This window comes from Antechinus flavipes, chromosome 4 (assembly GCF_016432865.1).
Source record: "Antechinus flavipes isolate AdamAnt ecotype Samford, QLD, Australia chromosome 4, AdamAnt_v2, whole genome shotgun sequence".
NCBI classification, from domain to species: domain Eukaryota; kingdom Metazoa; phylum Chordata; class Mammalia; order Dasyuromorphia; family Dasyuridae; genus Antechinus; species Antechinus flavipes.
Genome location: NC_067401.1, coordinates 349,387,421 through 349,405,461, shown reverse-complemented (window position 1 = coordinate 349,405,461; position 18,041 = coordinate 349,387,421). Strand labels below are relative to the sequence as shown.

At 34.0% G+C, this 18,041-nt stretch overlaps 1 protein-coding gene across 1 annotated transcript in view; it reads right to left on the bottom strand.

Moving 5' to 3' along the window:
• The window catches only part of FNDC1 (fibronectin type III domain containing 1), a 117,630-nt gene that overhangs the window by 53,309 nt on the left and 46,280 nt on the right, over positions 1 to 18,041 (bottom strand). Inside the window, 1 exon segment of the mRNA XM_051996746.1 lies at positions 1,389 to 1,595. Within this exon segment, the coding sequence (XP_051852706.1) occupies positions 1,389 to 1,595 (207 nt within the window).

Genomic DNA, 18,041 nt, shown 5'->3' with positions numbered 1-18,041 from the left:
TTTCATTGTGTGCCCAAGATCTATGAAAGAATAAAATAACATGGTGAATTTGCCAGTCCAACCAAATACAGATCAAAATCAGAATTGAACATAAGAAAGCGTAATCTTGCAATGGAGTGAAATACAAATCGAATAATGGAGACACAGGGGACTCAAGGACTAATTAGGAAATAATTTAGGTTTATTCTAGAGTGATGGTAATGATAATGGTCAGAAAGAAACATATTGATAACTAGCATAGAAGGTTTGACAAGATTAGACACATGACTACTTGTGGGATATGAGGCAAAAAAGGAATTGGATAACAACATTGTTTCAACATAGAAACAAGCTAATAATGATACTATTAGGAAATGGGAGGAAAATTAGAAGCAGATTAGTGAAAATATGGTAAATGGTAAATTCTACCTTTGGGCACTCTAACTCAGAGGGGCCACAAGACATCCTGGCAAACATGTCTAGTAAGTGATCAGAAATTAGAGTCCAGAGCTCAGAGATGTCTGGAATTCATCTACATAGAAATTCTAGTTGAAGCTGTTGGAGTAGATGAGAATGGTAATAGTAAAGTGGCTAGAGGGACAACAGAAGAAGGCTATGTACAAAACCCTAAAGAAAATCAATATTTAGGGATCAGGAAGAAATACCAGATCAAAAAAAAAGGATTGGTTCCAGAAGGAGGAAGAAAATCAAGAAAGTGTGATATTGACAGAAATCAAAGAAGAGAATAACAAAAAGATTAATGGTGTCAAGTGCTTCAACATTTAGCACAGTTCCTGGCACATTGCAAGTGCTTACTGAATGTTTATTGATTGGATGAAAGGTTATAAAGCAGAAGGATAAACTAGAGAGAAGATCATTGATTCAGGAGGTAGATCACTGGTGACCTCTGAGAGACAATTTTTCAGCCTAGTGTTGGGGTCAGAGATTAGAGGCAAAGACCTATAAAATAAATGAGTAGTAAGAATGTGAAAGTATCTTCTTTCTCTGGTAGACATTTGCCCTAATAAGGATAAAATTAATTCCTAATAGAAAAGCATTTTGTGGTAGAGTGATTGTTACTTAAAAGAAAGAAAAATAAATATACATGAAATGAAAGGGAATTTATGAAACTGAAATATTTTTCTTGGATTTTATTTATTGTTGTCATTGTTCTAAAAATGTGATAAAAATGTGTGTGGATAGGGGGAAATGTGAGTAAATATAGTATGTAAAAAATTAATTGGATAAGAAAAAAAGATGTTTTATTCAGTATAATTTTAATGTTTAAAAGCATCTTTAATTATTCCCATTACTGATTATTGCTTGAAATAAACCAGTTCCTGAATAATAGAAGAAAGACCATCAATCAATATTGATCAATTGTATAGACATGCTGTAATTACACTTACCTAGTTTTTTAATTTCATGTGCTCTTTCATCCCTTGTTAGAGGAACATAATTCATCTTCCTGCCACTTTCTCCATAGCCCAGGAGAAAACCTTGGGACCTACGTGGACTTTTTATGCCAGATGCACGTGGTGCTTTCCACTGAACAGAGAGTTTGTCATCTGAAGACCGGACTCGAACTCGCAAAGGTTTGTTTGGCACTTCCTTTTCTTAAAAAAGAGACAGAACATAAAAACATAGCATTGATGTTTTGATAACACAGAGGTATGGTATCTCTGCTTAGTCACAAAATTTGGAGCTATGTTTGCAGATAAACTCCTAGGAATTATCAAGGAAAAATATTTGACAAGAAGGATAACTAACACTCTACCTTTCCCAGCATGAATGTCAAACAGAATGGAGTAAACAAAAATTTCTGCTAGAAACCATAAATATTCTAAAATGTTTTCTAACTTTTTTACTTTGCATCCTCTCCCTCCCCAAATTTGAACTCAATAAGGACAATACAGTATCATTTGAGAAGAGTTAATGCTCAATGCAGAAGTACAAGTACAGGTCTACCATATATACTACAATCCATTAGAACTCCAACCATACTTAGTTATTGCTTGGTTTTTATTTTAATTATATTAGTCCACATCCTTGAGCTTCTGACCTTCCAAGCCACACAACATAAATCCTTAGTCACATTGCCCTTAATACAGCTTTACTTTTCCCCCTTTTTGTCTAAATAACAATTTCTTAAGATATCCCTTCATTAAGAAATTTTTAAATTTGTTTGTTTATAGTTTCTAGGTGATTCATCCCTGAAGCTATAACTTAGTGCCTGAGTTCTTTTGGTTTCACACCAAACAAAACTGTCAAACACACAGCACAAACATATAACATAACATTTATCTCATTTTTGATATGTCCTTGCTTTAAAGACGAGGTCATGATGCAGGTATTTATCAGGGCATCCCTCCCTTCTCTCCCTACATTTCTCCACCCCTTTGAGTTTTACCTGATATAATAAAATTGGAAAGTTTAGGAAAATGTAGCAGTATTTAAAGAAAAAATTGTGAGGTAATGGATAGAGCGCTATCTTCAAGATCAGAAGAACATAAGTTTAGGTCCCTCTTGTGACTGATTTTGCTAACCTGGAAAATGCTCTAAGTTGCAGAAAAATTATCAACTTACATTGGGAATGATCTTTTCCTCACCCTAGAAGGCTCTATTGCATGGAAATCACAGGGCAAGTCACTATCTAATCAAAATTAATTCAAATTTGAGTAAAATGTCCAAAATTATTTCTTTTTCTGTAAAAATTTAGGATGAAATTATTCTAAATAGTAGCTTTTCCCCCTCAAAATAAAATGCTTAATAATTTTTTTAAAGATTCCTTTAAATCCTGGTCCCTTCATATCTGTGGTATTATAAGAGGTCTTTCTGTTTGTTTGATTTGAATCCAGTATTAGAGGATACAGTTTTAATTACATTTTAATTTTTAATATACAAGTATGTTATTTATAATATATGGGTATACAAATATTATATTACTCTCCGATACAGCCAAAATGGGTCTTCTCACTATCTCTTACAGTATACTCCTTTCACTGACAGCTTCCCATTCCTGGAATATACTATCTCCTCACCCGTGCCCCTTGGAAACCCTTGTTTCCTTTCAGATTCTGTTAAAGTGGTGCTTCCAGCATGAGGCCTTTCTCCATCTCCTCAGTGATTAATACTTTCCCCTCTATAGTGTATTTGTACCTGTTTTGTATATACTTATATATATGAATTATTATTTCAATCATTAAAATGCCAACTCCTTGAGGACAAAAAAAAAGTCAAGTTGAGGAAACATTTTCAACTGCGTTAACTTTATAGAATTTGACCACGAGAACAAATGCAATGTAATCAGAAATAGCTAACCATCAAAACACAATAGATACAACATCCAGTGGAAATCATCCCTTTAAAAAGTCCAAACATTTAGCAACAATGGAGGAGAATATAAGTGAGTATTTTAGAGAATATCCAAAGGATGTGTGTGTTACCTCATTCCTAGGAGGCTTCATAGAGAATCTAGTGTGTGCAAATTAGCAAATGAAGGTCATGTAACTATCCTCTCAGTTATAGGATTTTTTCACTGCAATGTTAATTTTTCTTTAAGATTCTAATTTCCTAAAAGATCAGTAATTGCACTGATTTTAGGTATGTTCTCTGCCATTCTAGGTCCTCACCTCAATAGGTAGTTTTCATGATTTGCTCTGAACAAAACAAATCATCAACCTTCTGAAGATGATATTTTTCCCACACTGAACTAGACTGGTTTTGGGATGAGTGATAACACAATCTGTTACTGCAGCATACTAAGTGTTCTAGAAGGCAATTAATTAGTATTTCATAAAATAATATACTCTTATAACTAGCTATACCACCTTTATGAGAAACCTGGTAGTGAGACTAGAATAAATAATAATAATAGTATTTCATAGTACTTTAAGGTTTACTAAGCACTTTACAAATATCTCATTTTACCCCTACAAAATAGCTGGGGAGTGGGATAGGATAATAAATGCCATTACCATCCCCCCCTTTTTTTAACAGATGAGGAAACTGTGGCACAAAAAGGTTAAAGCTACTGCTAGCAGCTAGTATCTCCATGAATCTGGATTTGAATTCAGGACATCCAATGATGTAGCCACTGCTTCTCCAAGCTGCCTCATTAGTTTTCTAGTCCTCTGACCAAAATAACTTCACTGGAATAAAAAAGCTGGTGGTCATCAGTCAAACTAGCTCTGAAAAATGGTAATTCCCCCCAAATAATACATTTTCCAAAAGAAAATAAATTTAGAAAATAATCAATATTCCAACTCATCAAAGATGCCTGTTGCACAGATGAATAATCAGATGAATTTCCAATATTGACAGTTCTTGTTTCATACTAATAATAAGCACAGTGTACAAAGAGATGTTTTAGGCAGTCAAAAGCATCCAAGAAGAATTCAGCTGCCAAACCTTTTTGAGTTTTTGAACTCTTAGCTGGATGACTTTGGCAAGAAGAAAACCTCTAATCAAGGAAAGTTTGACCTCAACAACAAGTGACATTCCTTTCCATTGAAATTACTATTTAAAGGTTCTTGGGAGATAAAAGGCATAAGTGACACCACAAAACATCCAGAAAAGCCTCTTTTTTCAAAACTAATGCAGTTTTGGGCAAAAAACTATTTAGTTATTCTCATGCAGAATGAGAACCCTGACTAGATGGTCTCCAAAAAGTTCCTCCCATCTTTATATCCATAATCCTGGGACACAGTGTCATGTGAAATGAAAAAGGCATCTTGATGCAGAATTTTTGTTTAATAATAGGAAGAATTTAGAGGATATTTACTAAAACAAAGTAACTACCTTTACTTTTCTAGAAACTGTTTTGTTTTGTTAGGAAAATCTTAAGAATTTTTGGGAATCTGATGCACACTTTTTACTTAGATACTTATATTAGTATAAGATGACTGAAGCAGATAGGCAATACTGAGGAAAAAGTGGAGTTAGGAAGAGCTGAGTTCAAATCCAGACTCAGATATTTATCTGTGTGACCTTAGGAAAGTTACCCTGTCTATCCAACTTTTCTCATCTGTAAAATTGGTATAATAATGGCACCCATCTTCTAAGATTGTTATAAAGTTCAAATAAGGTTATATTTGTAAAGTACTTTGCAAACCTTAAAGCTATATCTAAATATTTATTATTATTATTATTATCATTATTATTGTATTGCTCCACAGCATCTAGAATTACTTACAAAAAAAAGATGAACCATTCAATCAACAAATATTTATTAAGTGCCTATTATGTACTAGATACTATGTTAGACAATATGGGCTACAAAAACAAAAATGAAACAGAAAAAAGGCAGTGGATTCTTCAAACTATTGATCCCTGGAAAAATGTCTAGAATAGAGAAGGGTTAGAATTATTAAACAGATGATCTATATATACTTGAAAAAGCAGCAAGTCAGCATTGGTTCTTTAAGGACAAACCATGCTACAGACTCTGAGCTAATCATAGAAATCACTGAGGTGAAAGTAAACAGAGAAGTATTGAATTATTTAACGAAGAGAGTATATACAAGCAGAGAAATAAATAGAATGAGACTTTCTGAAAGTTCTTGATGGGAAAGAAGACATTCAAAACTATCATTGCTCTTTACGTCAAAGAACATCTTATTAATACTGTATATTGATTTCAGCTTCTGCAGTTTTCAAACAGTGTCACAGTATGTCATATGCAAATCAAGTTAATTGTCATTATCTTTGGCGATCTCATGGCATAATAGTATATGTCTAATATTTAGAAACATCTGCTTAAGGGTTGAAAAGAAGCAAAAGAATGACCTTACTCACTATGAGCTGCTGTCACAAGATAATGGGCTTTTGAGCATTTGCACAGAAATAAATATCACAGGGATTATTTTTTAAAAATCAGGTCATGACAGATAAATTTTGTTGCACAAGATTTTATAAAATAATAGATCAGGAAAAGGCTGGGAACATCAAAGGCAGAATTTTTTTTAAATATGAAAAAATCCTTCATGTATTTTTGTGAACAAATAGATACAAAATTAACTAATGAACAGTATAGTTATATAGTTTAAAAACTGATTGACTTACCATATTCTAAGGATATTGATTGAGAAATAAATATCAACAGGGATGGAAGTTCCTAGTTTTGCTAAGGAGGTCAATGCTTAGCCTTATTCTATTCAGCATTTTTAGCAATGACTTCATTTAATGACATGTTTGTCAAAGTTGCAAATGATAGGAAACTGGAATGAATAATTAGTATAGTGGAAGGCAAAATTAGGTTCCAAAAAGGTTTCAATGTGTGAGAATAATGGCTTGGAAAAATACAATAAAATGTGATCAGGATAACATTTATTTATTTAAATAAAAATCTATTTCACTAGTACCCTTTAGAGAAGATAGCTAGAAAGCAATTCATGCTAAAAAGAAGGAGAGAGCTTAGGGGACTATAGTAGACTACAGTCAATGTGAAAAAAAACAGTGAGGCATGGTAGCCAAAAAAAGTCAGTGTCAACAAAAATATTGCATCCAGAATGAGTTAGGCAATCTTTTTTTCTTTTTCTTTTTTTTTCATTTTTTTATTAAAGCTTTTTATTTTGTTTGACTATAAACTTAACTTCCTAGACATCATGGCTTCTGAAAATCCTTTCTCCTCTAGTTCTGTGATCCAGTGCATTATGTTGTATTTAAGTAGGAGTTTAGGAAGAGTACCAATAAACACAAAATGTGGTTTTCGGAGAATATCTTAAAAGAACTAACGATATTTAGTCTACCAATTTGGGCACTGATAGGAATATCTATTGGATCTCTGACTTCACTTGTCTATAGACTTTCCAAATGATCAAACTTCCTTGACTAATACAGGTTGCCATCTTCTCTACATCATGGTTTTAGTGAATTAGAGAGTTGCCTAGAGCAGTAAGAAGCAAGTGACTTGCTCAGAGTCACATAGCCAACATGTATTAAAGGCAGAATTTGAATGTAAATCTTAACTATGAGGCCAGTTTTCTAGTCACTACACTACTCAATCACGCAAGACAACCACAATACTACATTAAAACCACACTAGTAACTTTCTTAATTGTAATATCAAGTTAAATTTTGTGAAGTCAGGATCAGAAAGTAAGAATAATGCTGGTCTTAATAGCCCCTATCATGCAAATGTAGCTTCTCTAAGAATAACATTCTCCAAGGCAGAAAAAAGAAAGTCCAGAAAGCCCTAGAAACTAGGTAATTCAAACTCTATATGACAAGAGATTTCTTATATAATATTACAAATATTCAATACACCTTAGACATCTTTAAGAAAAGTATTCACCTCCTGTGCTGAGGATATCAAGCCTCTTTTAATTCAAATTAAAATCACACTAGCTTTTTGGGATGTCGTGTCACTCTGTTGACTTTATACTCACTCTGAGATGGTAGTCTTGTTAAAAAAATATATTTTTTAGATGAAATGCTTACAAGAGTAACTTTTTTAAACTCATGTGTACAATAGATAAGGTTCCCTAGGTCTACTCTACAATAATTTCCTGGATATCAGAGATCAAGGATGTTTTGATCATTTCTGAATCTGTTCCAGTGCTTTGTATAGAATCAAAATTCAATAAGTCTTTTTGAGTGAATGGATTATTTAATACATGCAAACAAATGGAAATAGAATAGTTTCTTTCTTTAACTGTTCTCTCTAATAAGAAGGTTATTATTATTCAATCTATTCAACAGTCACTGATTGAAAAAACTACTTAAAAGAACCTATTAGCAACTTAACATAATTAGTACATTTCCTGGCTTTGTATTTTAAATATTAAAATGCATTTTGTTTTTAGTATTCTTCCCAATTTTTTTTATTATTTTCTTTCAGAGATTTCCAAGTTACATAAAATTTCAAACACCTTTTATGATTTATTTTTTAATCATTTTAAACCATATGCACACTAAAGAAAACTTTATCCATGTGTTTCAAATTTGTTCACAGTTAAATCATTTAAGTGTTTTCTCTAAGTACTATTTAATATCCCCACAAAAGTTTCTATATCTTTCTAATAAATCTCTGTTTTTATCTTGAAAACAGGAAGTCCTAATTGCCAAGAGTAATCAAACTCAAATCCACAAGTGCTGAGTGCATTTTTAATTTCACAAAACAAACTTTTCTCAGTCTTTCACAATATAAAATAATCAGATCAAGTGAATTTTATTCAGAATTGGATTTACAGGAGTGATCCTAAGGTCCATTGAGCAAGCCAACTAGGTGAAACCTTTTTCCAGATAGCCATCAGTCATAGGAAGGAAGGACGGAGGGAGGGAGGAAGGAAGGACGGACGGAAGGAAGGAAGGAAGGAAGGAAGGAAGGAAGGAAGGAAGGAAGGAAGGAAGGAAGGAAGAAGGAAGGAAAGAAGGAAGGAAGGAAACATGAAGGAAGGAAGCAAGGAAGGAAAAGAGAGAGAGAGAGAGAGGAAAGAAGGGAGGAAGGAAGGAAGGGAGGGAGGGAGAGAGGAAGGAAGGAAGGAAGGAGAAAGAAAAGAAAAGACAAATGGAATTAGAATACAACTTCTTACCATTTTGTGGTACATTATTTTTAAAAATCAAGATAACAATAGCTGGCATGTATATAACATTCTAAGATTGCAAAGAGCTTTATTCAGCCCTTTATACATAGTATCACATTTGATCACAACAATCCCACGAGGTAGATATTATTATTGTCATCTTCATTTTAAGAAAAGGAAACAAAGGTTCAGAAAGGTTAAATGATATATCCATTAAGAGATAAATCTTACTATACATGCCTACATGATCTCCCCATTTGTCAGTGTCTCTCCCTTTCCCAGTGTTGAATTTACTTTGTATTTGGCATTTATTTGGGTTTGTTCATCTTTTTTTTTTCCTTTTCCCTTCTTTTTCTGTCCCAGCTTTCCTCCCTTCATACTTTTCACACTCAGCCACACAAAAATATATATTATCTTCATTTGCATGCATGTTACAGAGGATGGAGAATTAGAAAAGATCTATGGTATGGAAGATAGATGAAGATGGTCAATGAAAGGGTAGGTTCTAGTTTTTTCTAGGATATAAAGATATAACATAATTTTCTTTGGGGGAAAAGCTGTTTTTTTTTCTGTTTTTTTTTGTTCTTAAGGCATCTGATACCCCATGGGCCCTTAAGAAATTTTTGATGATTTTTCTTGTTGCTGTTGATTTGGTTCAGTCCTGCCCTATTCTTCATGACCCCAATTGGCAAGGACACTAGAGTGGTTTGCCATTTCCTTCTCCAGCTCATTTTACAGATGAAGAAACTGAAGCAGAGTTAAATAAGTTGCTTAAGGTCACACAGCTAGTAAGTGTCTGATTAGTTGATTTAAAAAAAAAAGGTCAAGGTGGCCATTAAAATGAAAATGCTGATGAAAGTGAAAATTCTTCCAAATTTCATGTTGTTCCCACTATTATTTTTCTACTGCTTTAACAATTCATCATCACCATCTACTGAGCAACTATTATGTGTAGAGCGATATATTTGCCACCAAAGTTTTCAATCTGTCCATTGAATCCCCAACCTTCATCAAAATTCCCAGAATCCTCTCCTTCCTTATTAAGCAGAGAAGGAATTCAGTCACTTATCCTCTAGCTGATAAACTTGGGCAACGTATTCCCCTGACATGACATCATTTACTGCTGCCATAGGATGCTTGTAACCAGAGATGTGGCTGAAGAGCCCAATTATCCCTAGAGCTTACTATATCATAGAATCTATTTCTTTCTTGTAGACTTCTCCTAATCCTCCAACCTCTATGACAAATGCATACAAATGAAGATATTAATATATATTTGTGCATGGTTATGTGTGAAAAGGATGAAACGAGAACTAGAACAGAAAAGGAAGGGAAAATGAAAAAAGAAAGAAGAGATCTATGAGAGGAAAGTTGTAGAAGAATGAATGAAAAGGAAAATGTGGATTGAAAAAACCTGGGAGAGACCCGTTTTGGCTCTGTCTAGATATTTGTGAGGGGTTTAGAGAACTTGGGTTAAAATCCAGATTCTGCTCCCTACCTCCTCTGATTTGGGAAAGTCCTTTAAGTTCTCAGCCTAAGTTTCCTCACTTGTAAAATGAAATAATTTGATTCCAAATGTCTCCTTCAGCACTAAACGTTACAATCCTATTGTATGTAAACATTACAACCCTAAGACTTAGTTATAAATCAAGCAAGGCCATCTTAAAAGAAATTGGGTCTACAAATCAGTTTTTGGGAAGACAGAATGGTTTAAAAACCAGAAGAGTTTTTTTTTTTTTTTTTTTTTTTTTGCTGAGGCAATTGGGGGTTGAGTGACTTGCCCAGGGTCACACAACTAGGAAGTGTTAAGTGCCTAAGATCATATTTGAACTCAGGTCATCCTGACTTCAGAGCTAGTGCTCTATCCACTGCACCAACTAGCTGCCCCACTATAAGAGTTTTTAATAGCTTACCAATCAACCAATACCAATCAACCTTAATACCTTCTGTATGCCAAATGGGACATAGGGATTAAGGATCAGAAGATATGAATGCCTCAAAGATTTACAAGGTTTTTCAATGGAGGAATGTTCTTTATGGTGCCAGAGGACAGAGATAGGAGCAGTGAGTAAGAATTACAGAGAGAGAGATTTCAGGTTGGTTTAATAAAAAGTTCCTAGAGATTCACAGTGTTCAAAGCCAAATGGACTATGACAAGATGAAATTAGCACAGGATATCACTGAGTAGAGTTCAGACGCCTACTTAGCAGTCATAGCACAAAAGGAATGTTTAAGTACAGGTTGGACTAGATAACTTCTGAAATCAGCAAATTAACAAACATTTAATAAATGCCTACAATATGCCAAGAACTATGCTAACCACAAGAAACACAAGAAATGCAAAATAAACAAAATATTCACAATACCTGCCCTCAAAAAGTATACATTCTAAAAAAGAGTGGGCAATATGTAAATAACTATGAATATAGAATATAGAAATATAGATGTATAATATGGGAGAGAAAGACAGACACACACGGAGCGGAGGGATTAATCAAATTGGGAAGACAAAGAAGAAATCACTTTCTAACTCTGGAATTCTGAAATATCCAGTTTCATCAGGGTGGATACTCCCTATAGATTACAGTCTCTATATGCCTTCTTCTCCTAGATACAACTCTTACCCATGTTTTCCCACAAATTCTCTAGATTAAATCTATGAAATGGATTAGAGGTTTTCCTTGTGTTATTTTAAAATCTCAGGGCTACTAATATACAGCTCCAAACCACTTACTTTTCTCATCATTCATAGCTGTCTTACAAGTTGCACGCTTATAGCCTTCCCCAATCCAGTGTATCATAAATCAATCAACAAATTTGTATTAAGCATCCTGTAGAGTATAAAACTCCAAAAAGCTTCCAATAGAAGAGATAGTGTAGGCAGTGGAAAGTATTCTATGTATTTGGAGGCCTAGTAAAATACAGTCTGCCTTGTCATGAGGAAGTAACACAATTTTAATCACTGACAATGTTTATGTTTTTAAATATAAAGATCATGAGTCACACATATGTTCACAAATAAAATCTAATAAAAACAGAAAACAAGGATTAAAAAAACTAAAAAAATTAGGGTTTTTCTTAGGTGCCCTTTTTCAATTCTTTTGGTCCTTGAACAAAAAGACATGTTCATCCACATCGTTCTAATTTACAAGTGTCATTGGTGATTTTCCCCTTGTTCCAAACGTCAAACTTCTAAATGTCTCCACACAGAAAGTCTTTGGCCTCCAACAATGGATGACCTAGTCAAAGGTATCAGGTTTTATTAAACTACTGTAGGTTTCACTGTGGCATGGAATCAAAGTCAGCTGTATGCTATTTTATTTGATGGCCACACAAGCAGAGCTGATGAATCTGGTTCAGACGCAGTTCCTCCATTTTTTTAGTTACACCATCCCACAACTAGCCTTCTTACCCACTTGGGAAAGGCATGCTAATTACTGGCTGAAGTAAGCATGTAGATTGGAAGCAGAAAAAGAGGAATCTTTCACAATTGTCTACCCCCTGGGAATTCACAAAAAACAAAATCTGTACCCATATATACATATATAAATGTATAATATAACAAACTTCTGTGATGAAATGCCGCAAAATGTTGGTTTAAACTTTGCTGTAGGAGAAAACTGCTAAATGTTTCCTTTCCAGGCAACTCAATCATTTCTGAATCCTTTCCATATGGCTTTTATGTGAAGTCTACAAGCTACAGTTCCAAGTCCACTGTTACAATACAGAGATATTGAATTAAATATGGACAAGCTCTTAAAGAAACCCTTAACAACTTACCCATGTATTAAACATAAGAACAGACTTCAGAATTCTTCAAAGAGCATTCTACTAAACTGATTAAGAGTTTCTAAAATTCATATCCAGATAAAGAGATTTATCCTTCTTATGAAACAGAAAGAAAAGAAATAGAAAGATAAGAAAATTTTTTTCTCATATTACAGATTGTTGAAAATAATTCCTAAGAGGGATCATAGTGTTTAGAAGAAAAAGAGACCTTACAATTTAGCTAGATCAACACCCACCTGTTAGTAAAGGTAACTGTGACCCAGATAATTAAAATGGTTTATTCAACACTACTCAAAAATTAAACTGCAGAGCTTAGATTTGAAACTATTTCTTCTGGCCATTGGCATATTATTTTTCTCTTAGTTTCATATGTCTCATAAATAATGAAAAGTACAATAATTTCAAATAGAACACAAGAATGATAGAAAGTTGGGGTTGGAAAATACCTTAGAAATATGCAGAAACAGGGGAAAATCTACAGTAACTACAATGATATGAAAAGAAAAGGAAGTTGAAAATAAAAAAAAACATCAATTAATGCAATGAGCAGAATATTGGTGATGAACCTATGCTTCTCTTCACTTTTTGGCAGAGAGAGATGGTCGAAAGAAGGTTCAGAATTATACATATATATTTATATACATATATAATATGCACATATATGTTATACATGTGTATATGTTATATATACATATATACTCTCAGACATGATCAATATATGAATTTGCTTTGATTATACTTATTTGTTATAAGGGAAATGATTATTGTGGCGGGAGACTATATTGTGTAGGAAAAGAGAGCACTGAGTAGATAAGAAAGAAAAAAGTGTGTCAATGGAACATCAAAATATACAGAAGAAAATAGAAAGAAATTCAGAAAGGGACATAGAAAAAGCAAGGTGGGGTTGATAAGATCAAACCAAAATTAATTTTCTAGAAATGAACACAACAAACTATATATAAGTTGCTTCATATATGGTCTTTTTATGTTGTTTGTATATTCAAATAATCATTTTTATAATTCTTAAATACCTCATTGATCATCTAGTCCAATGTTTTCATTTGATAGGTGAAGAGACTGAAACTCAAACACTGTACCTTGTCCTAGCCCACATAGCAGTGTCATGATTCCTAGTATATCTCTCTCCCACTGCAATATGTTGTCTGCTTCTATATATATATATATGTATATGTATATGTGTGTGAAAAAATAAATATTAACAGACTACATCAGCTATTATCTTTCTCAGGACCAGAAAAAAATAACATGCATAACAACTAAGAGTATAAATGGAAAGAGTAGCAGGAGCAAAAAAAAAAAAAAAAAGAAAGAAAGAAAGAAAAAAAGAATTCTGTGAAATTATAATGACTAAGTTTGGGCCAGAATAAAAAAATATGGGAGATCCAAGAAGAGTTCACTTTTCTAAATCACATTTCTAATCCATTTATATTAGGAAGTATTTTCATACAGTTAAATTGGTAAATTCTTGTACTGATAACTCCTTGTATTATGTAGAGAATCATGGGCAAAGGCACAGATCCAATACTGATTGTTTTGTAGATATGTTTTCTGAGAATCAGCCTGGCTAATTCAAGAGGCCTGAGATTAGAAAGAGCAGGTTGGCAGTGCATTGGTAAAGTGTTAGGCCTGGAATAAGGAAGACCTGAATTCAAATCTTACCTCAGACAAACTAGCTGACTGACTTTGGGTAAATCATGTAACCCTGTTTGCCTCAGTTTCCTTATCTGTAAAATGAGCTGGAGAAAGAACTCGCAAACCTTACCAGTATCTTTGCTAAGAAAACCCCAAATGGGGTAACAAAGAGTTCAACATGACTGAAATGGCACAATAATGAAACTAGAAAACTGATTATCCAGTCATGAGGTTTTTCAATACAGTCACTCCCCAAGATGATCTAGTAACTCATGGAGTGGGTCATGTTGGTGAATAGAAAGCTTTATTATTAAAAAGTATGGATGCTTGAAGTACCTAAGTAAAAGGCATATCTTTTTATGAACAAAGCTAAATGCAGAATACTCACCAGGCTTGGAGTTTTTTAATTCTGTATCTGCCACATTATTCTTTTAAGACTCCAAAAATTTAAAAGAATAAGTTGAGTGAATCTTTAGAGAGAACAGTACTCAATTCACTACATATTTCAATAAAATATTTGTGGAGAGAACAAAAATATTTTAATGGGAGAGCCCATTTTTTGTCTTTCCACAGATATTTCCTATGAAAGGTAGGCCAGCTAAAAGAGTGATAGTTTGGTGAACCTCTGCCTTCTCTTATTTCTCTATCCTCTCTTTTCCACTACAGCAATCATGACTTTCAGTGATGCTAATGATCTTTGAAGGCTGTAAAATCAATACTTTTCTAAACTGATTATGCTTTAGATTTAATTCATAAAATGTATTTCACAGACTGCATTTTTGTCCCACTAAGAAATTAGGTCATTGATAAACAATTCATCTCAGAGCAAGATTTTTGCTAAGTTTCCATGTAAAAACATAATGCCACTAATGTATTTTTCTCCTGCTTTCATGTAACCAATTCTAAAATTACATTTTAATACTTTGTAATATATGACACAATGAAAAGTACTTTAAAAATTCCAAAACATCCCCTACACAAGATGTAGTAGGAATTGTAAATACTTCTCTTCTCCATCAGAAAAATGAGAAGAAAGATTTGTCTTACCCTCATTCTACGACTACCAAGAGAAGCAGCCCTGGGGATTTTGACTAATACTTTGAATAATCTCAGACAAATACACAAACCTGAGGGACTACTTAGTGAGATGAGACTGAGAGCAGATTTGAGAGCCCCACAGAGCCCTTAGGTTTGGGAGATATGTTCATATGAGCTGAAGGCACAGTGCCCAAGTACTGAAGGTGAGGAGAGGACATTCGACTATTGAATCCACCCTTACACAAGCTGGCATCAAAGAGAGAGCCATACTTGGAATGTAAGAAGGACCATGTGTTTCTGATCATTAGACAAACTTTAGTGGAGCCAAAAGTTGTCAGAATCTACATAGTGTAAGGGAGAAATGTAGTGTGGGTCCCTCGTTTGGCTCTGTGTTTGAATCAGATACAAGGAAAACAAATGTCTACAGTTAGGATAATGGCTTTCTGAAGAAATCCTTTTGACTAAAGGATGGGTTTCTGGGAGAAACCTTTACTTAACGAACACTGTTAGTTGATAGCTGTAAAAGAGGGGTAAAATAGATCAACCTATTTATTAAGCATCCACCATGTGCCAGGCACTGTGATAGGTGCTGGAATAATGAAGAACTTTTGGCTGAGTGTTATAGAAAAGGGTACTGGATACTGTATGCAGAGAACTACAAGCAAAACAAAGTAACAAAACTGTGATGGGAATTTGTGATGCTGTTATTGTGCAATCATGTGCAACTCTTCATCACTTCTTTTAGGGGGTGTTGGCAAAGAGACTGGAATGGTTTGCCTTTTCCTTCTCCAACTCATTTAGCAGATGAAGAAAATGAGGCAAACCGAATTAAATGACTTGCCCAGGATTACACAGTTAGAAAGTGTCTGAGGCTAGATTTGAACTTAGGAAGATGAGTTCTATTAACTCTAGGTCTGGCATTCTAATGAGGTATAATCAAAAATAACACCTGCAGGGAACTTTGGAGAACTTCAGGAGGACCATCATGTCTTTCTGAGTGGAAAGAACTCACACTAGAACAAACACCTATGGGGGAACTGCCCAGGTCACAACTATGATTTAGTCACTGAAGCTATATGATTTCCTGAGGAAAGATCACCCATTGACATATCACTATTTTTGACAAGAATTATTTGTTTTCTTCCTACTATAAATAAAATGCTTCTCTTTTTTGAACCTGAAGAACCAAGTCATTGCAAAGGAAGTTAGTGACAATATGCTAAGTGATGACAGTGACGTTCCCAAATTATCTGGGTGAATGCAAGAAGCTAAAGAAACGAGAAATTTCCCAAAGTACAAAAGAATTCTTCAGCTCGTGTGAAAATCTTATGAGTTAGAGAAGAGTAAGTATCACTATTATAAGGCAGTGCTGGTATTCTTCCTTGATAATCCTGAATTCAAATTGAATAGTACCCAAAACATAAAGCTCATGATGGTAAATCCCTACCATTGGAATGCTCAAGAATAACCCTCCAAGGCAATAAACAGTGACTATTAATAAATTAAATTGTGAACATTTGTTAAGGTATATATGGATTTTAGCTAGCATTATTTAGGGATGACAGAATAAATTATAAAGATAAATTCTGGGCTATAAAGAGAGAGATAGTTTCCTGCTTTCTTAATTTATATTGTTACATAGAAAGGAATAACAATTGGAAAAATATGAGAAATAGATTTACTTAAACCAGTTGATTTACAGACTTATTACCTGATTCAGAAATTCTATTTCATGTAATATGTATGAAAACATTCTTATATATACACATGAACACTATATGCACATAACCATTCATATTGTATACAATGTGTTTATTATTCAGTGTGTCGTATTGGATAGGGGATCTGGATTGAGAAAACCTAGGTTCATATCCTCAATCTGATACATACTGGCTAAGTATCCACTGGAGAAGTCATTTAACTTTTCTATGTCCCCAAGGAAATCTCATAATTCTATAAGTCAGAGGAATTTCAGCTCTGCATTACTGGAGGGAGCTTCCACTTGGAAGATCTCTACAAAGATTGTTCATAAATATCTACAAGTCTATACTGGACAGCTGGTGGTGCAATGGATATAACATTGGGCTTGGAATCAAGATTTATATTCTAGAGTTTAAATCTGGCCTCAGTTGTGCAAGTCACTTAATCTTGGAGTCTCAGTTTCATCATCTGTAGCATGAGATGGAAAAGTAACCGGCAAACCACTTCAGTATCTTTGCTAAGAAAATAGTGAAATGGGGTCACCAAGAGTTGAATGCAACTGAAATGATTCAACAGCAAAGTGTGCAAATGCACACAATCACAGAATCACAGAATCTGAAAGTTAAAGGGACCCCATCTAGTCTACCCCATATCAGAGATAAATCACCCTTCTGGCAAACTTAGCAAATATTCACCTGGTCTCTACTAAATATTCTTCTGGTCTCTTCCACCAATGAAAGGGAAACTACCACTTCTCAAGGCAGCCATTTCTGATTTTGGAAAGCTCTTGTTAAAAGATTTTTCCTGACATCAAGCCTAAATTTTCCTCTTTGCAACTTCCACTTATTGCTCCTAGCCCTGTCCTTTAAAGCCAAACAAAACAAGTCTTATCTCTCTTCCATGACAGCACTTCACATATTTGAAGAGCACAATTATTAATTCTCCCCTCTCTTCCCCAACATTCTCTTCTCCAAGCTGAACATCCCATATTCCTTTTAATTACTTCTTATATAACATGAACTAAACTCTTTTCATCATTGGTGCTGAATTCTTCTGGATCTTCTCCATTTTAACAATGACCTTTGAAAACTGTGGCACCCACAATCGAACATCACACTCCAGATGATCTGATTAAAGTACAGAGAAGACTCATCTCTTTATCCCTGGAAGCTATATTTCTCAATGCAGAGTAAAATTGCATTAGCTTTGGGGGCAGCCATATTGATATCTCATTGATTTTTCAGTCCTACTAACACATGTGTATGCTAATATATGTGTGCATGTGCAAACTTCCTCATACTTAGAGATTACACAAAAATGCCTCAAGTGGAAAATGGATAACCATTAATTGAGTAT